We start from the raw sequence: 21,006 nt of genomic DNA, 5'->3' as shown, positions 1-21,006 counted from the left end.
TCCATTCACACATGTATAGACATGCTCAGAACCATGTTTCTTTCTATTCTAAATTAGTCAGCAGAAAAAGCTTCTATTCATCTGTAGCTCTGATAGTAATGATGTAAAAAATGATCTCTCAGCTTGCTCTTTCCAATATGCATCATAGACAAGACAGCAATGCTCGATGTATGACTTACTCAGTTCCTTCAAGAATAATACATACTAGTTTGCAGTGAATTGCATTTCATCAAGAGACAAGGGTCAAATAATAGGAGAAAAACAATGTGCGTCTTGTGATTCTGCCTGGTGAGATTGGTGTCCTCTTCTTCCAGATCTATACCTATAAACACAAAAGATACTTGGCCGCCTATTTGATCATTATTTCAGTGTTTCCATTGTGTTTGAAAAAGGAACAGGATGATGGGTGAATTTCAAAAGACCTGCTTTCTAAGAAATAGAGCTTCCTAATTTAGCAGCTGGTCACAGGGTCAGGGACCCATCATCATCATGAGGGTCACTGCAGGGCAGCAGGACGTGTTTCCAAATGGACTCAGTTCCCATGCCAGATGACCTGCAGTATAGTAAACTAGAGAGCAACAGATACTACAAGCTCAACACAAGTTCTGTTTTCTCAAATAAGAAAGGAAGGTACTTTTAAGCATTCTTATTGATATGCATCACTGCAATTCAGGCTTGGATGTACTAGTGGAGGCTTCATGTGGAAGAAGGAAACTGTGGGTCTTGGCTTACCTTACCTATGGGGAAACTGCATAAGACATAGTGGACAGTGTGCTAAAAGAGCACCCACCCGATGGCCAGTTGTAGATGTCCCTTTGAAACCTGCGGCTCTGGAGCTGTTTACATGCTCCCAACAGCATTCTTGTTCATTAAGCCCTTGAACAGCTGACCTCTTCCTCCCCTGTGCCTTCTTCCTTTTTCATCCATAGTGTTCCTGAAAGCTGACAGGTAGTGGTTCCTCTAGCCATTTAACCTTCTTTTCCAGTCCATTCTAAATCCTCTTCAGCTTGTGCCCAAGTAAACCTACTTAGCACTACCAGCGGAAGGTTATGACTCTTCATGCAAGAGCACTGACCAAAAATCCAATCCTGTTATCTATTGTGTGTGTGTGTGTTTACACTATGTGTGTAGTGTATGTGCATATGCCTATGGAGGTACACAGGTCTGTATTTGAGCACATGGAGGCCACAGAAATATCTGGAATGTCTCACTCTCTTGATCTCCACCTCAGTATTTGAAACAGGGTCTATTCCTAAACTGCAACTCAACATCTTGTTTAGGCAGGCTGGCCAGGGCGCTTTTGGGACCCACTTGCCCATTCCCTCAAATGCACACACAGCCATATCTGGCTGTTTCATGGGTGCTTAGGATTCGAACCCCAGTCCTCTTCTTTCATAGCAAGTGTTCTTACCCACTGAGATGTCTCCTCAGCCCCCAATCAGAACGGATAGAATTAGATGCTCTGTTTTTGAACAGTGTTTCTTTCACTCCTTTGTTTCTATCAGTGAAATGTACAGGCTCGAAGGCTGGGCGTTCTGATTCTGGCTTCCTCAGCTCTCACCATCCCCAGTGCTGCTTTGTGAGCTTGGCTGAGCCCTGAGCCGTTAGACCTTTTAGTATCCTTCACTATGAAGTAGCATCTTGACACACACCCATCTCTTTGGTCCTTGTGAGTTTAGTGGCACAGACACAGCTTAGCTCAAGAACTAGTTCTGTAAATTGTAGCTATTTTTATTATTAACTCAATGGGGAGAAGCAAGATGGATCCTTTCCTCTGTGGTTATTCCCCTACTCCACAGTTCTTATGGACTAGAGGTTTATAGCACACGTTTTTCACACATTCGACCCATAGTAACAGCAGAAGTCACTGTTTGTGAGGGTATTTGATAAATCTCTGTGAAGTCTGCTGTACACTTTCTAGTTGAGTACTGTTAACCTTAGCCCCAGGAAACACATCCTGTTCTAGTGTTGTCTGTATTTTATCAAGTTAATTTTTTCCAAGTTTATTTTTTAATTTTCATTTTATTTTTAATTATATACATATGTGTGTAGATGTACACATGTGAGTGCATTGGTAATAGAGTCCAGAAGAGGGTAATGTGTCCCCTGGAGCTGGAGTTACTTACTGATAGTTGTGAGCTTTGTGATGTGGATACCAGAACCCTAACTTGTATTCTCCAGAAGAGCAGAATGCTAGGCCATCTCTCCAGCCTGCATCTCCTCCAATTCCCACAGGGTTTATTGTTGTTGGTCATGATGGTGGTGGTGGTGGTGGTGGTGGTGGTGGTGGTGGTGGTGGTGGTGGTGGTGGTGGTGATGGTGGTGGTGGATGGTTTGGGGTTTAGCTCTCCAATTATAATCTGGCCATTTGAACCTGGGTATAGGATATATTCTGAAATGAGTTAGAAGCCTTTTGCATGAAGCTGTGCATACAGATGACTCTTTAACCACTAAAGGTAGTTTTGTCATTGGTCCCTGTCTTTCATTTGGGTGTTTGTTTCTGCAATGGTTCTCTCTTGGAGATTCCTAGCTGGCACCACTTAGAAAAATCCCTCAATATTTTATTTGCGTTCTGTGCAGACTCTTGACTTAATAAGTGTCTCTCCAGGATCCTAAAGTGTACAGTAACTGTGCATATATCTCTTTCCCATGTCATATGCTTTAGTGCAGTTTGGTTTGTTTATTTCTAATGTATCTGTTTTAGGTTAAAGCAGCAGTGACCTAAAAAGCAAATGCTTGGTGGCATATAAATTAAAATCATTTCTTGTCAAGATTTCTGTGTATCCTTTGATTTACTTAATTAGCATAAGAGAACTAAAGAAAGCTAAAGGGAAAAGCAGAATAGATATGCTATTTATTATATTTATTTATTTTTAAAATGTAGTTTTAGTAAGACTTTTAATGAGAGAGAGATGATTGAAAATTGGTGACAGTTTTGCTGGACATGCTAAAAGTAGGGTCAGCATTGATGTTATGTCCTGACAATCCCAGCTCCTAGATGAGCCGTTTTGTGTCCTATTAACATTGAGGGCTTATCTCCCTGGCAGAACTGTTCTCAGCCTCCTGTCAATAGAAGGCAAACTGGTGCAATCAATCAGATATTGTCAAGTACAAGGCCAGGTAAATGGCCCCACAACAGAGCAATTGTCTCCAAAAGTGAATCCTTGTGTATATATAGCTGCTGTGTCCTTCCATTAATTTTGAACATCAAAGGTTATTGCCATAATTATCCTAATTACACCATAAAATTCTGATGTTTACTGAATGAATTGAGTTGCCTTTGAAATAAATGAAGGAGGGAGAGGTGGAACTGGTTACTGGAGTTTTTAAAGAAAAGAATTAGGGCATGTAAGTGTGTGAAAACCTAGCATCTCCATTATTAGGCTCAATCTCAAATTAAGAACTTTAAACACTTTAACACTTTAAACACTATTTGTAAAATTCGCATTCCCAAATTCCTAATAAGCTTGATGGTTAAATAAAGGCTTCCCCCTTTAATTTAGCATTTCTAAATTCCTATATTTCAGCTGATTGTGAGACCATAAAGCATCCAGACTCTTATTTCAACACTCATTTTCCCTCTCTGTTGATTCCCTTGGTGACCTAGAAATCAGAAAACAAGGCTTGATTGTCACAGTTGCAGGGTCACCATAGTAACAGCGGATGCTAAAGCTAATTCAGGGTATCAACCTTGCTGCATGAGGTTTTGATTTGGTTTTTGCCATCAAAGATCATTTTAAGGACCTTAGTGAAAGCATATAAATTATGTCCAGTAACATGCAAGTGTGCATGAGTTTCACTGTTATACATTATTAGAGCCCAATATTCCCCAACATATTCAGTCCTCCATACCATATTTTCTTCCTCTTTCTGCAGTTTAAGAAAGGATTTTCAAACAGTAGAGCACTCACTGATCTGTGAACCTATACTACTCATTTGTTTGTTTTGTTTTGTTTCATATTTTAATTTTTTTGTTTCTTTTTTTTTTAAGATTATAATACAATTAGATCATTTCCCCGTTTCCTTTCCTCCCTGCAAATCCTCCCTTATACTCCTCTTCCTTGCTCTCTTTCAAATCCATGGCCTCTTTTGTCATTAATTGTTGTTGCCTGCATATGTGCATATGTATATACATATATTCCTAAATGCATGAGCTTTTAATAGCACTATTGCCTTGCAAACTCGAGCATAGATTTAACAGGGTGATTGAGGGTAGAATTACTTTCTCGATCTTTCATTAAGACACACACACAAAACCATGCATTTCCTTGCAGCATTTATCAGTTAGCTGCTTGCAGGATCTCTCACTTTTCTCTTTTTTTCTTGTGAGTACTAGTTGTTGTCAAACAGAATCATCTTTCCTTTGAAGAAAACATTATCAGACAAGACTTTTCAAGAAAGGAGTGGTGTAGAACGTTGATGTTTTCTTCTCTCCTCCTGTTTCCAGAACCAAACTTTGTGTCTTCCTATGACATTGGAAATTTCACCTACTTCTTCTTCCGAGAAAATGCTGTAGAGCATGATTGTGGGAAGACCGTTTTCTCCAGGGCCGCCCGGGTCTGCAAAAATGACATTGGAGGGCGATTCCTCCTGGAAGACACCTGGACCACCTTCATGAAGGCTCGCCTCAACTGCTCCCGGCCCGGTGAGGTGCCCTTCTACTACAATGAGCTGCAGGGCACCTTCTTCCTGCCGGAGCTGGATCTGATCTATGGCATCTTCACCACCAATGTGTATGTAACTGTAGCTGAAGTTTTCTCTTTCCCTCCTCTTCCACTTTTCCTGAATGAGTCTTTTGTTCTTTGACCTCTGAGAGTTTAAAGTTCCCTTAGAGAAAGTTTTTCTTATTTTCCTGGGCTAACAGCCAAAGAATGACAAAAAGAGTCTTTTCAGTATGAATTAAATGTTAGGTAAAGATACATGCTTTGTGGGACTTCCTGCAGGAAAACTAATTCAAAATATTTTTTTTTTTTATATTTGTCCTCAGGAAAAAGTAGGATCAAATTATTGCATTATAAATTGTTCCTTCCTGATTAGTGTGTTCTAGACACCTTGTGAAGTGCAGATAAATATCAGATTTTTTTTCTGTAGGAAAGTCACACATTTTTGCATAATAAAAACATCTGGAAACTCTGAGCTTTGCAATCACATCATTCTTGCCTGGACCTCTGTATTTAATTGAAGTGCAATTGCTATTTTCTCCTCATAGCAAGCATCTTGTGCTTCTCTTGGGAAGATGCTCCTAACCTCAAAGGCAGTATTTGACTTAGGAAATCTTGGGAAATTTCCAGAGCTCTCATTCAGTCTTTCCTTGGTGGAGTGTCTCATGACCCTGCAATGGTTTTCCCTCTGTAGGCTGTGAGAAGACCTCACAAGCACATCTCCTGCCTCTCTGGGAATTAGGGATCATGTGAGAACTCTGGGATGTACTCCTTTATTAGCGGTGATGGTGTAGTTCTATAGCACAGGCACCAGTTTGAAGCTCCAACCTGGAGATCCAACAATTTCGACAACAGTCAAGCAATCCTTTCCAAAGCAGTGGATTCAAAGTAGATGCAGGGAGACATTCCTCATAAATGGAATATTAACCCACATCTCTGATTGACTTTCATCTTGGAAAACCTTATTTCTGTCCAAACTAGACAATGGATTACCCTGTGATGTTTTCTCTACTGTCTATGTATTTTTCCTTTAATGCTTATGTCTGTGTACATGTACGTATGTGTGGTATGCGTGTATACATTCATTCGTACGTATTCACATATGTGTGGGTATACATATGTCCCATGTGTGCATGTGCATGAGTTTGGAGGCCCAAAGTTGATTGATATTGGATATCTTTCTCCATTGCTTTCCTTTATTTATTGAGGCAGGGTCTCACACTGAACTTAGAACTAGCCAATCCTGGGCATTCCAGCTAGCCAACCTTTCCAAGTGATCCCAGTCTCTGCTTTCCAAGTGCTGGCATAGGTGACCACCACTACTGCCTGGCTCTCCATGGGTGCCAGCGTTCTGGTCTCCAGGCCTCATCCTTGGGCAGCAAGCGCTTTATCTACTGGACCATCTCTGTACCCTCTCCTTTGCCTATATCCCTCTGGTGTCAGAAGCCTGCCTACAAATGGCATTCCCAGAGAGTCCCTCATACCATGGCCTCCTGCTTCCTTTTTTTGTCTATTCTCACCACTGCTGATGAGTGTTCATGTTCACTGGATATAAAGATTCATGCGCTGTCTTCATTCAGTGTGAAGTTAGAAAAGTGTGTAGTATGGATGCCTTGCCACCACCCACTTCACGGTGGCCATACTTGTTGTAGATCTGCTTTTCAACCCCAGAGGTCATTTTCACTACTTGAGGATTTTTTGTTCTCATAAAAAATCAATTTATGGGTTCTAAAGTTGATTTGATTCCCAAAACCTTGTTTAAGAAATAGTGTTGGCTGCACAAGATGAATGTTCGGTTGCTCAGCTGACATCAATCTTGTACACAATCAGAGCTTGACTTACTTAGCTGTCCACTTGATGGCTCTGAGCCAGAAATACCAACAGCTCCCATTTCAAAAGTTCTATAGGGACTATGCTGGGCCATTCCAAGGTGAGTCCATTTAGAGAGCAGTGAAAGTGTTTCAACTGCTCTTCAGGATCTCACGTGTTCACTATGTCGAAGCCACCCAGCATCAATTCTCTCCAGACAGACAGAAGCATAGGAGATTTTCATGTCCTACTCTCCCAAAGACTATGAGAAGAAGGATAAAAGCAGCAGAGTGAATAAATCCACAGTAAGCACCCACTTCTTTTTAATCTCTGGCCATGGAAGCACCTGGGCTCCACGTGGGACTCTTTGCTCAGTGCTCTACTCCTAGGGGAAAAAATTCATCTTTTATGAGATGTTCTTTAGCACCATATCCTTCTCACAGAACTCTCACGAAGAACTGAAGCCCAGATCTTTATTGCAAAGTAGCCAGGATGCTGCTCCCCATCTATGGCCAGGTGTCAGGACCTCACTGAGCAGGCTTCATTTTTCCTACATGGACATGTCTTTTGCCTTGAAGATTCCAAGATTGCATTGGAATTAAAAAAGTCTGTAGAGTGGTGTCCTTCCCCTTTTCATTGTTTCCCTGGTAAACAAATGCAAGTTAGATGTGAAGTTCTAGAAGTCCTGTGGTTTTTTCCCCCTATGATATAGGGAAAACACTGACTTATTTCTGACAAAATATTGACTCAGACCATTAATATGGAAAATACATTCACACCCCTCATTTGGTCTCCATTTTCCTTTGAGAACCATAGCTCAGCTTGAAATGCAAATTTGAGAAAGAAGCATTTGCCATAGCAGAGCTTAGTCAAAGGGCACTGACCTTCCAGAGCTTTCTGCCGACAGCTTCCTAGTAGAACCTGAATTCTAAATTAAGGCTTCCAAATTTCATGTCACTGCTCTTTTAATTTTTTTTTTCTTGTTGACCCTTTAGATTTACAGTCCCTTTTAAATAATAAATAAGATGAATCTGACAGGCATTCCTTGCAAAATACATTCAGTTTATTATTTTTTAAAGAATGACAAACACAAATACCCGTAGATTTAATGGGAGAAAAGGTTTGGCCAGCTGCCACCTAAGCAACTGGATACATAGGTGGAAGAGGAAGCCATGGGAGATGGATTGATGGCTCCACCCACTGGAAGACAAAACCCCTTTCCTCTGGAATTTCACATTCAGGGAGCTTTTCAAAATCCCTTGTTGCTCCTGCTGTAGCTGAGTGAATTTAGTCCCCAGCTGGCAGAATCATATCTGCTACTTACCCTTATGTCATTATCTGAATGTTTGTTTTTACATGAAGAAATCACAAGGCAGCCCCGGGCATTGCCCTGACTCTTGAACTTGAAATAGCTAAAGGTTGATGCGGTCCCCGTGATCAGTGGAGGCCAGCGGTCCCTGGTGGGCTCTGACCAGCCTGCGCTTTCTCCTTCCCCAGGAACAGCATTGCCGCCTCTGCTGTATGTGTCTTCAACCTGAGTGCCATCTCACAGGCCTTCAACGGACCATTCAAGTACCAAGAGAACTCCCGCTCAGCCTGGCTGCCTTATCCTAACCCCAACCCCAACTTTCAGGTAATCTCAGGGGAAGAGGGCATCGTGAGTATCCTCCATTCAGAATGTAGAAACCCAACATAGCATAGTGAGCCTGAGCAATTAAACCGTGGCTGAATGCACAGCACAGCTGCAGTCTCCTGGCCCCTGGGAAACAGCACCTCCCTCGGCTTAGCTAACGTCAATAGAACACAGCCTATTGTGGACTATGGCGCCTAGACAAGAAAAGGGGGGCCTTTTGTGAGCTGCGATGACTGATAGTTAACTGAAAAAGGCCAATCTTCTGCAGTGGGCTAGGAATCCAGGCTTCAATTACTGTTAATGATGATGTACTGTGTCCCCCAAATCTCTGCTCCCTAATGAATGATGTCCCAGTGAATAGGGCCCAGGGCACAGAGCAATGGGTCTTGACAAACAGAATTAGAGCTCTAATTGGCAAGTATGGCGAGGCTCCCTGTTGGGAAGGGTAGATTGTGGCAGTGGCTGCTGAGAAAAGAAGCCTGGCTGATGTTGATTCATCTTCCAGTCACCCAATTAGAATGTCCAGGCTGTGATGTCTTTTGTGAATCATCCCACCTCCCATGTCCAGAAGAAGTAGAGACCTGGGGATGAAGTTATTTATTTTGTTCATCTAGGCAGCAGGTGTATTCATCTGCTTGGGCTGCTGTAACAAAATACCACAGTTTAAATGGTATTGAGAGAGAGAGAGAGAGAGAGAGAGAGAGAGAGAGAGAGAGAGAGAGAGAGAGAGCCTTATTTTGTTTTCTGGTGAGTTGTCCAAGATGACCAGCTTTTCCTTGTATCCTCCCTTAGAAGAAAGGAACATCCTGGTATTTCTTCCTTCATTGCTCTGGGTCAGTGCATGACTCCTAGGACCCTGAATGCTTCCTATAGCTCCTGTCTTCAGCTACCAGCATGCTGAGAGATAGATGCTACATGTGAATTTGGGTGCAGCACATACAAGAGCAGCCTTCCCTGTAGCTCTGTTATCAACTCAGGCTATCAATGTTAACATCACCAAGTTCCCAACACTATGTCTAATGTGTCAGGTCTATAACCTTATGTGGCACCCGTGCCACATGAGTGACAATGCTCTGCGTACAGAGAGGGAGGGACATGGAGTCTCAGGTGAAATAGCCAGAGCCATATCTGATTGGAGATCAAGCTCAGCTCCTCCCTCCACCAACAGGGGCAAAATGCTGATCTTACCCAACTAAGTGCCCTTAGTAACAAATGTTGATCAGTGACAGAGCTGAGTCCTTGCAATTCTGGTTGGTTTATCACCCTAAATCATAAAACCTGTAACTTCCAAGAAAGTGGGCTTAAGAAAAAGTTCAAATTTTTATACTTAAAATTTGGTAAGTATCGATCAATTACAATTGAGCTTTTTTTTTCATTTGTTCAATATTTTTAAGATTTTTGACAAATTATGAGATTAAGAATATGATAGCTACTTTGCATGTCATACTTGGCTTTTACTGCTTTCCTTGGGCAAAGTGTTCAGCATCTTCTCATGACTTCCTTGATAGAAAGGGGAAGGCAGGATACAAATAAAATACAAATAAAATTGGAAGTATCAGTCAATATACATCATTATTGCACAAAGCATTTTATTCAAAGGACCCATGGGAACCATCTGTCTGGAGTCTTATGTGGCCTACATGTTGAGTAATTACATATTTTGACTGTGTTTTTCTTTTTGATATGAAAAGAAAATATATTGTCCCTTTTTTAAAAGTGTCTAAGTCCTGAAGCTTAAAAGAACAAAAAAGGCACTTACATTTATAGAACTCTCCATTGCATTAGGCCATTGGATTAAAACTCTTCATAATGAACAGTGACTCAGCCAACTTTATAATCCTTTACATACTTCAGGAAATGTGTATCTTAGCCCATGCATCGAGATGTATCTGTAACACATAGTAAGTGCCCTCATGCTCTGGTGTTACAATGCCTGCATCACATTGACAGGATTGCTTTCATCTACTAGTAGAATTAGATCCCTGCTGAATACTAAAGGAAGCATGTGCAGAGGTGGTACACATGCCAGGCAAGAAGCTGACTCAGCTGATGTCATCCTCTGAGTATAGATTTAAAACTTCCAGGAAACTAAGGTTACAGATTATGGTGATGGTAGTGTGTGTGTGTGTGTGTGTGTGTGTGTGTGTGTGTGTGTGTGTGTGTGTGTGTGTGTCTCCATCTCCTACTACAGATATATTTCCACTTCTAGATTGTGTTCAATAGTCTCCTTGTCATAGGTGGCTGACCAGTGTTCTAGCTCTCACCTAGACTGGCAGAGAGTGGGAACTCATTTTGTACCAAAGATCCCTCCATTCGACATATATAAGTGTCTCAACATTGACAATAACCAATGGTGATATTTGTGTGTATTATTGTTAACATTAATGTTATTGTTATTTTGGTTATCCTCTTGACAATTAGAATTTATGTAGCACTTGTACAATAGGAAAAGAGCTAGTTAACTGGAGGAACTGGTTCAGGAAAAAGATCTAAAAAGAGAAACATATCACACTTCAAAATCTCAATTAAAACCCATCAAACAGCAGAAACTGCTAGTCACACTTATTAGCCCCAGCCTCCACATCCTCAGTGGTATTTGTCTGCCTAGTAGAGTTAGGATATCTTGAGCCCCTAGCCACTTAAAGCACTGTCAGACACAGCAGCAGAACAGCTGGGCAATGGGCTCCAGAACCTTCCACATGTTTTATGACCAACAATCAGAAATGATGCAGACAAAATGGAAACATGGGAGTGCAGGAGCAGTCAGATGGGAGGACTGCTTGGAAAACGCAGGCTGGGATGTGGCTGCATCCCGGGTGCCCATGGACACGCTCTTGTCTTCGCAGCAAGCTCTAAAGGAGCAAGGGGACCTAGGAGCATAGACACTGAGAACGTCAAGTCAGGGATGAAGTGAGCACATTGGAAGCTTGACCATCAAGCCTGGGTGTGCTGGGATGAAGACAGATGTGCTGTGCTTGAAACAGATAACACACAAGCAGTTGTTATTTTCCTACCAAGTAGTAGAATTCCTGATCTTGTTTGAGCATGCGTTGGCATGACTGCTACTGAAGGCTGTAGGCCACATAGGGATACAAGCTATGCTCTTTCCAGTTTTTGTGGTTTCTTCTTGTGCAGGGTCCCCAGGGTAGCACAATCCCTGACAGTAATGAGGGGAGACCAGTGTATAAGGTTCATCAAGAGAATTTACAACCCGTAGAGAGCTTGGTGAGCTGCTATACAGCAAGAAATACATCTAGTAAATTTGAATAGTTTTCAAAATATTGGAAACAGAATCCTTGGGTGAGATATTCATTATAGGATGGCAACAGGAAAGAATGGTAGAAAGCACTTCATATACAGTTCTTGACAATACGGGCAGACAACATACAGGAAACATGGCCTCCCAGAAGAAATGTGGTCCATCCTAGCACTCTAATTGCCCCTGGGTCCCCTATATCTGTTTTTTTAAGGGCAGTAAGAGGTCATTGCCTTTAGAGTATACCTCCGGGTTTTCAGCATGCCATTTATTTTAAGACAGAATGCATATATAGACAGTGGCTTTATGCTATTGAAGCCAGCAGGTAGGTCATTGTTGCACCCACCCCTCAAGTATTGCCTGTGACATCAATACAAGTTGACCACCACACACACAGTCACCTTCTGAACTAGCACTTACCTGAAAATATTACAGTCCAGACCCAGGTGGTGATCTTTCTTACATTTAAAAGCTGTTCCTAGGGACTTGGAGAGATGGTTCAGCTATTGAGAGCACACATTGCCTTTTCAGAGGAACCAAGTCCTGATTCCCAGAACCCACATCAAGGAGCTCATGCCCATCTGTAACTCCAGCTCCAGGGGGATGTGACATCTTTGGCCTCTCTGGGCACCTACACTTACATAAACACACACACACACACTTAAAGGTAATAACAGTTAAAATATTAAAAAACAAAAGTCCACATTTCTGATAGACAATGTGTCCATACTTAGAGTATTATTACTAAATACTATTTATACAAAAATCTATTGGTACAGTCTTCCCAGACCCCAAAACAAACAACTGCATGCAGAATTACTTGTTCATTTATCTGTCCCATTATTTATCCACTTATTTCCCTCGGGAACGTAAAGCTCCAGGGACTATGGACATCCTGCCTCATTTAGACAGATGCATTTACAATCTGGTGGATAGCTTCTGCACTATCAGAAATGTTGTCTTATTCCTGGCATTCACAAGGACTTAATTTATAAATACCTTCCTTTCATTACTTCGGTTTTCACATCAGCCAGGAGACAGGAGACAGGAGCAGAGCTGGTGTGTTCCAACCACTTAGCATTTGAGGAGACAAGCTAGGAATCCAGGCCTTTCTTGAGGCCACAGGTCATCTGCTGCAGGCCTTACTTTACCCTCAACACATCCTTTATGGGATGTGCGGGTGCTCCTAACAAGAATGTAAATTTAAATTAATCACCGGTCTAGTTGTGTGCAGTCCATTTAACTCCGGGTTTCTCTACTCTGCAATCCACCTATCATTTTACGGCATATAGGATATTTTATCAAATGCTACAAAAATATAATTTACTTTCAAAAAGCAATTTCCATCTTGTACTCTGGACCTCTAACCTGTTATAAAAACCAAGTATTGGGAGTGACATGTTATAAATGGTAGTTCCCGGCAGTGTGGACCCCATCAACCCTGCTCATAGGGAGTGCTGCAGAGGAGGCTCACTTCCCATGCCAGGCTTTAAAGTTTATAAAGGAACTGGGAGAGGCCATTCTGTGCTGGATTTGGAGGACGCTGTGTCTTTCCCACCTGCCCTCTCACCTTGACCTTGCCACCTGCTGTTGTTTGTGAGACCTATCAGCCTCCTTCCAGCACAGCTCTGAGATTAGTTCCCAACCATTTCTGGCCTGCCTTTCCCCCCAAGTATACCAGATCATCTTCATGGTATTTTCACTTCCTGCAGACTGATTCTTCTTTCTTTTTCTCCATTTTCCATCCTCTCCCCCTTTCTTACCCCTCCTTTCCTCGCTGCTTTTATTGTCTTCTCCCATTACCAACTTGCTGTCTTGTGTTGCAAATTCTCAGGCTCTAACCTATTCCTTTAAACTCTCCTCTAACAAGAGATACAAATACATTTGGAGCAGTCACACTATTTCTGTTGCCCATGTGAGTGATGTTGCTTACAGATTAAGATAAATACCAGAGTATGCCATGGAGTTCAGAGTTGCTTATGAGCCCACTGTGATAGCAAGAAAATACATCCATCTATATGTGCTCATCTGCTTCATATTCAAAGTCAGTTCGCCTTCATCCATCAGATATTGTTGTATTGCAGTTCGACAGACAGCTCCCAAGAGACTTGACAGACCACGAGGAGATTCTCTGCATCTGCTGTTCAAATTAGAGTCAACAACAGTGCCTGCTCCATTTTAAAATGTCACATTCTCTTTGCCATCCATTGAGGGATTCCAAATATGATGAGTTTCCATCTACAGTGGGAGAACAGGAGGGATGAGAAGGTCAAGGGATATGGAGGGATTGATTGATTTTCACACTCAGTCATGCATCATGACTTACTCTGTTTTCAGCTTGTTCTGTTTACCTCTCTATTTGGTAAGCACATGAGCTGTGAGCACGCAGGTAGCCAGCTTTTGTAACATGGCCTATCTTCCCTTACAGTGCGGCACCATGGACCAGGGCCTGTATGTAAACCTGACAGAAAGAAACCTTCAGGACGCTCAGAAGTTCATTCTGATGCATGAGGTGGTCCAGCCAGTGACCACCGTGCCCTCCTTCATGGAGGACAACAGCCGCTTCTCCCATGTGGCCGTCGACGTGGTGCAGGGCAGGGATACACTCGTCCACATCATCTATCTGGCCACAGGTAGGAACTCCGCCTTCCTTTAGATGGTTTTCTGCCATCTTATCATTCCATGTCTTTAATTCCAACACTCACCTTCAAGCATAGCCATGTGTCTGTATTCTGTTACATCAAGCAAAAAAAAAAAAAAAAAAAACCCACAATGTGTGCTTCTCCTTGTCAACCTATACACCTCCTCTTGGAAATCTTACTTTCACTCTTTCTGCTGGATTAGAATTTTAACTAGAAAGACAATGTTCTCTTTCTTAGCTATTCTTGCTCTCCAGTGGTTCTTGGCGTGACTATATTTGGCTAGTTTAAGACAATAGAACATTTTGTTAGAAGATACTGCTGGGGGAAATGTTTTCTGGAGATTTTCATGCTAGTTTCTGATTGGGGCACAGCAGTGCTTATGGCAAGCTGTTCCTGACAGAGGTTCACGGAAACACTTGAAGAACATACACAACACAATGTTCCCTATGTAGCGCAGGCCCTGGCACTTATCAACAGTAGATAACAATAGACTTCTTCAGAGTTCAAAGTAAGTGAGGACTAGAAGGCGTGCTCTCCCTTGTTGAATTCTCTGACAGTGCAGAGTGCATCGCCCTGCCTCGGGGACTGTCTCAGCTCCACCTTCCTAGCCCCAGACAGCGTAATTTCCCTGTGGAATGGGTTCCTCCCATTCTTTGTGTAGTGTGATGTATACCTGGCAGTTCCTCACAAAGCACGGTTACCTTTTTATGTGGTTATGAATACTGTATCCTTCCTCCATAGGGTTTCTCAGTTTATAATTGTGTCACTCAGTTTATTGTATTCATGAAATTGCAATGACTCGTTTCTCCACTGTCTGTTGAATTCATTTGGCACACTGGGGGTACGTGGTGAGCAGGTTGGTACCAGCCTGCTCTCCTAGGGCTCACATTCTTAAAGGGACATGCGGGAAATAAACTAACTAGTAAGTAAAACAATCACCAAAAAAGTAGTGAAGAGTCAATGAGATGGGTGCCAGTAGAGGGATGTGGTAATGGCTGTGCCTGGGAGGCTCCTGTTTCTTGGCTGAACAGTGTCCTCCAGTGCCAGAAGCATTGGATGGTGCACACCATAGAGAGAAACTATGAACACTGGGAAATACAGGATGGATTAGCATGGATCAGTCCTGCTGAGTGATCAGTAAGGCAAGGGGAGATGCTACCATTGGCTAGGGACATGAATGGGTAGAGGTCAGGTGGGGGGAGATTGAGGAGTAGCAGAGGTATCATAAAGAAAAAGTCATGGAACATAACTGCTAGAAGCAACAGTTTGCAGAACTGACTTAGAATAGGCGTGACTAATAAGGTATCTAGTTTTCATGTGAGGTCAAAAGAGAATTATTTTCTTCTTGTTGTTCATTTAAAGAGAATAGAAGAAATTACTTGCCACTGAGAGATTATGTCTCTTTATGGCTTTGTTTGTCCTTAAAAACCAGAAGACTGCCTGACACATGGTAGATTTGTAGAGAGAGTGAACTGGATATTCCCAAGGATGTTCCTGGTTTTTCATCATAAATGTTCAGGTTAATGTGGCATAAATGAATTTTCGCCTTGGACTTCTAGAGACAATTGAAGTCCTCATCTGGCCCTGTGGTATGGGATGCCAAAGAGTGGAACTGGGCAAGGCTAGGCCTGAGTTCAGAGCCTTCTGTCCTGTTCCCATCAGAAGACGTGTGTCTGTCCTGTTTACTGTCCTTGAGCTCGCTATGATCATCAGTGAGCTCTGCTGACTACTCGAAGGAATTCTCATTGTAATTATGATGAGTGCTCCCATCATTTCTAGTTGTTGGTTATTGTGGGCTACCACCCCTGCAAGAGAGCAAATGTCAGGAATCCTTATCTCCTTGTTCTGGAGGCTGGGTCCAAGAGTAAAGTTGTCAGCTCGATGATGTCTGGGAAGAGCTCTCTTGTTGGTTCAGAGATGGTCACCTGTTCATGCCATTCTTATAAGTAGAGAGAGATTTCTGTGTTGCATATCTTCATTTGAATTTATTGAAAAATAGTCTTGTCTAGCAGGCTAGCCTCAAACTCACTGTATGGACTAAACTAACCTCAAACTTATGATCTTCCTGCCTCAGCTTCCCAAGGAACAGGATGCATCTTTTTGTAAGAAGGGCGATGGTTGGATTATGAAAGTTTCACCCTTATAAATTCATTACCTTTGGAAGACTCTGTTGCCTAGTACCATCACTTTAGGGTTGAGACCATCAACATATGAATTCACATGACACAGAGAACTCCATGCCCACAGGAGTATAGTATTTGAGGATCTTTATTACAAACAATAAGTCTGAATACAAGTGAAAGCAGTCCAACATTGTGAGATCACACATCTGAGGTGAAACTGTAGCCAGTGTCAGTTGGTTATTAAATGCTTTTAAGTGTTTTGAGAAGCAGTTGATACCACTTCTAGAAGCGTTCACACAGAAGCCTAACTGGAATGATCTCCTGGTTTGGCTACCCACACCCCCGCCACCCCCATGTCATAAATGTACGCCACTGAACTGCATTCTAACAGGTAGATGGTCCGTAGCAGCCTGCCTTGAATGAGTCTACCTGTGACTTTGTTCTCACAGTTCATGTGATCAACAGTATTGTATAGAATGTTTTCATTAAGCTTGTGCATTTTTAAGACAACTGCTGTTGTACCCTTTGTGGACTATAGTAATAACACTTTGACAGTCATTGGGAAACCAGGAGTCTATGACTTGCTGTACTGTGGCATTTCCTTATTAAATTGTCTGGGCCCAAACCCACACTATCTCCAGGGGTTTTGCATGTTCCTGTTAGCTTAGGCTTGTGGGCTATGAAAGATCCCAGGCTTGCTGACTCTGTCCCCAAGTTTACTCCTTTGTACCAAATGAGTCACACTGTGATGGATGCCCTTTTTGGTGCTACTGGCCTAGTGTTTTGCTTCTGTTTTAATCTGTTAGCTATTTCGACGCTGAGTCCTCCTGTGTGACTAGGTTGTACCAGCTGTGGTCACAGGTCCTGTTGCTAGGTGAGGGTAGCACATACATAACCGTCCTCAGTGAGTCTCCATTGCTCACTAGTCAAGCTGTTCCTCTCAAGGGGGGTTTTCAGTGGTTGACAACACTCTCCAGTAAGAAACCAGCCTGGACTGATGGGGTCCTGCAGATGGTCCTGCTCTAAACCTTATGCACAACTCAGGCAGGCACATGGAACATTCTGCTGAAAACTAAAGGCCTGTTTAGATTACCTTGACAAGTTTATCTTTGGAGTTTTTATGAATTACAAACATGTTCCATTAACCTCTAGGCAGGCTACTTAACTCTTAAAGCATGCCTATGCATTTTCAAATTTTAATTCATAATAAAATTTAGTTTAAATACATAATATTTTAATATCACAGTGTGCAGTTGTTTGTATTTCCAAGGTAATGAAATGTATAAATGAATTATGAGGAATTCTATTTCAAAAAACAAGCTGCAAATCACTTTTAACTAAAACTACACAGAGACAGCTGACTCTTGATACTTGGAAATGTAAAGAACAGTGATTTTGACTTTCCTGGCTCATGAGGCTGATGCTTACTTATCTCGTGTCTTGTTTATATCTTACCCATGTGCAACGACAGTGACAGTTGTGTCCTTGGACAGGAAAGCCAGAGTCCTCGAGGTGCAGTTACCCTTGCTTTCTCTTGACCATAAATTCTCAAGGCATAGAGCATGGCTATACCACTCCCAGTAGTGGAGGTGATGCACACTTCTTCCTTCCTTCCCATGAAAATAGACTCTGATTAGCTTTCCCATTACTCCTTTGGTGGAAGGATATATTCTCCCAGCCTGGATATACACAAATAAATGCAAATAGACCACCCACTGGCAATGGCCACTTAAGAAGTTAGTTCATTTTACTCCAACATGTTCTCCACAGATATCCACAAAGTTTCCACATGGTGCTGAAATGGTGCGCACTGCATCCCAGATGCCATTTCCCTGCTGCGCCTCACCCGCACCTCCCACCCCCATCCCTGACCCCCCCCCACACACACACCAGGTTCCTTCATATTCTGCTTCTTGTGCATTCCTCTCTTCCTTCTGACTCTCAGCCAAAGTGAAACCTGTTCCCTGGGCCTGACTAGATGGCAGGTCACTTCTTTGAAGGTTGTCTGAGTTGGAGCTGGGGTGCGTTTCAGATGGCAGCTCCTTTAGATCACTCATGACAGGAACTCTCTAAGTGGCTGAGTCTTAAGTCCATCTACTTCCAGCTTTTTTTTTTAACAGAAAGACTATGTCCAAGTCAAGTTTGCTTGAGCACTGTAGTCTGGAATTCCCCTCCTCCCTTGGTTTCAGCACAGCAGACACCCTGACACCCCTTACCTGCTATAATGGAGGCACTTTGCAGACCTTTCTTGTCTCCTTTGGTCTCATGCAGGCCTGATGCTCGGCTTTGGCCTTGGCCTAGGGGGTGTTCTTATCTCACACTCCCTCTTTACACATGCTGCCCAGTCTCATAGCTCCTCCTTTCCTTCTAGGATCGGCATTGGCAGCTTTATTTTCGTCTGGCCTCGGTTCCAGTGTGTTCAAATTATTCCAAAGTTATACTGTACATAACTCTAAAATGGGTTAAATTTAGATTGTAGTAATTGTTGTACAACTCAGAATGTTGTGAAAACCAAATCAATTTTCTGTCATGCAAATTATACGCCAATCATGGAGTATTCACAAACATTTATTTAAACCCCCCCCCCAATAAAGAAATTTAAGAAAATACAAAAGCATTTTCAAAGAAAATTTTTACATTATGAGCAAAATTTCTTTAGAAAAATCAAAGCAGGTGATAGATAGGCATTAAAAGATGAAAAAGAAGGTCCCCCCACACACACAGGTTTAAATGCTTCTAGCTATTTGAATGGACTGGATTCTTGTGCTAAGTTTACCAGCAGGATAGTCCTGCTTCTTCCAGCTGTGGATTTTTATCTTGGAATAAAATACTTATTGAAAAGCCAGAAAACAGACCTGGCTGAGGGCCTTTAATAGGGAAAGCCTGAGTTCACTGGGCTAAAGAGAAATAGAATGAACAGGATCCTCCACTGAAGGATTGAAAGCCCATCGACCACAAATTGACTTTGCTAAATATGAAAGGCAAGAGAGAGAGAGAGAGAGAGAGAGAGAGAGAGAGAGAGAGAGAGAGAGAGAGAGAGAGAGAGAGAGAGGAGAAACATGAATAGAATGATAGAGCATCCAGGAGGAGATGAAAAAAGCCCACAGAGAGAAGGGAATAGTGGCAGATCTATTCTGCTGCTGAGGTAAATGATTGCATCCTATCACCATGGCAACAGAAGCAAAGATGGCCAGAGTGAACTTATACAACGAGAGACAGTACAGATTCTAGACAGGAAAGACCCACAGACAAGGCAGCAATGGAACAATCATTATGTCTGACCCAGAGAACCACACTGTAATGTCAATGACATTGTAAATTGTCATGTGATGTTTGCACTTCCTGAGAAGCTGGCTCTGGGGATGGGATTGCCCCGACACCATTTCAGACCTAAGCATGTTTGTCTTCAAATGCCCCCTAAGGGACCTTGTCTGAGGATGGGCCTGTCCTCCTTCATAATTCTGACATGGAGGAGAGACCAGCCATAGAGAGAAAACAAAAACAAACAAACAAACAAAAGAAACAAAACTGTATCCTTGAAAGCAGCTAGAAAGTGAGCCATTTCCCACAGATGTATCTATTGTTTGTCCCTTGCTGCTATTTGTTCTTTACCTGTAAGGACAACCAGAGGGGATCCTGTACCATGCCTGAGACTTGCTCTATTGAGAATCATAGCTGATGCCTTAATGGGTCTTCCCCATTTGACTTCTGATGAATATTTTGAGTCCCTGATTTGATGATTGCATGGGTTACATTTCTATTGCTGTGATGAAACACCATGACCAAAGCAACTATGAGAACAATTTATTTGGATTTACAGTTCCAGAGGATTAGAGTGCACGATGGTGGAGCAGAGGCGGCAGGTGGCAGTCATGGTGACTGAGGCAGAATCTGTTGACTCACATCCTGAATCAAGAGCATAAGACAGAGACAACAAACTAGAAATGGCCTGAGTGACTGATACAGTGGTTCTCCACTCATTTGGCAAACCTAGATCTCCAAAAATATTTGTATTATGATTTAATTACAATTATGAAGTAGCAATGAAAATAACTTTGTGGTTGGGGATCACCACAACATGAGGAACTGTATTAAAGGGTTATAACATTAGGAAGGTTGAGAACCAGTGCTTTAAACTCCCAAAGCCTGTGTCTGCTGACACACTTCCTCCAGCAAGGCCTCTCCTCCTAAGTCTCTCCACACAGGGCCATCTACTGAGGACCATATGTTCAAGTACATGGGACTATGAGAGACATTCTCATTCAAATCAATATCCACAGTGACAACTGTCTGCTTACCTACCTTCATGCCTGCTACTGCTATTTATTCTTTAAATTTGTTTGCTGTGTAGTTATGAAACTCACTCCTTTAGAACTGAAAAGATGCCTGCTTAGATCATTTCTCTGGACTGTACATCATATCCACATCGGGAGCCAATAAATATCCCTAAAGTTATCATTAATGAAAATTTTTCTGAGATAAAAGGATTAAGTCTCCATATATCAATACACTCCACATCACAGTAGTAAAGATTGCAAGTGTACAGATTTTCAAATTCTAAGAGTAAAGAATTATAGAATTATTTAGAGATAAATTTCTTACCAATGTAAAAAACAGTTCAGAGGGGTCTCTGAATATACTGCAGCTGTCTAAGTCCATGAAACATCTAAACATTTCTAAGAAAACTAAAATGTGATTCAAAAATATAATCACCCCAAGAATAAAGAAAACAGGAAGGCAAATGAAATTTTCAACAAAGCAATATCAAGGATCTTCTTTAGGAACATGAAGTGAGACTAATTAGTGGCCCAATTCTGCCAGAGATGGAGACTTGAGAGGAAAGAGAGCCGAGCACCAGACTTTAAGCAGAACAGAACATTTA

The 21,006-nt window shown here is 42.1% G+C and overlaps 1 protein-coding gene across 3 annotated transcripts in view; it reads left to right on the top strand.

Annotated features, from left to right (window-relative positions):
- Positions 1 to 21,006, top strand: part of Sema5a (semaphorin 5A) — a 474,447-nt gene that overhangs the window by 340,053 nt on the left and 113,388 nt on the right. For all 3 annotated transcript variants that reach the window (XM_042261366.2, XM_076551679.1, XM_076551678.1), the window contains 3 exons: positions 4,448 to 4,733; positions 7,968 to 8,103; positions 13,788 to 13,992. In XM_042261366.2, coding sequence (XP_042117300.1) covers positions 4,448 to 4,733; positions 7,968 to 8,103; positions 13,788 to 13,992 — 627 coding nt within the window. The remainder of the gene's footprint in view (positions 1 to 4,447; positions 4,734 to 7,967; positions 8,104 to 13,787; positions 13,993 to 21,006) is intronic.

This window comes from Peromyscus maniculatus, chromosome 15 (genome assembly GCF_049852395.1).
Source record: "Peromyscus maniculatus bairdii isolate BWxNUB_F1_BW_parent chromosome 15, HU_Pman_BW_mat_3.1, whole genome shotgun sequence".
Lineage (NCBI taxonomy): Eukaryota > Metazoa > Chordata > Mammalia > Rodentia > Cricetidae > Peromyscus > Peromyscus maniculatus.
This window is presented reverse-complemented; position numbering and strand designations above follow the sequence as displayed.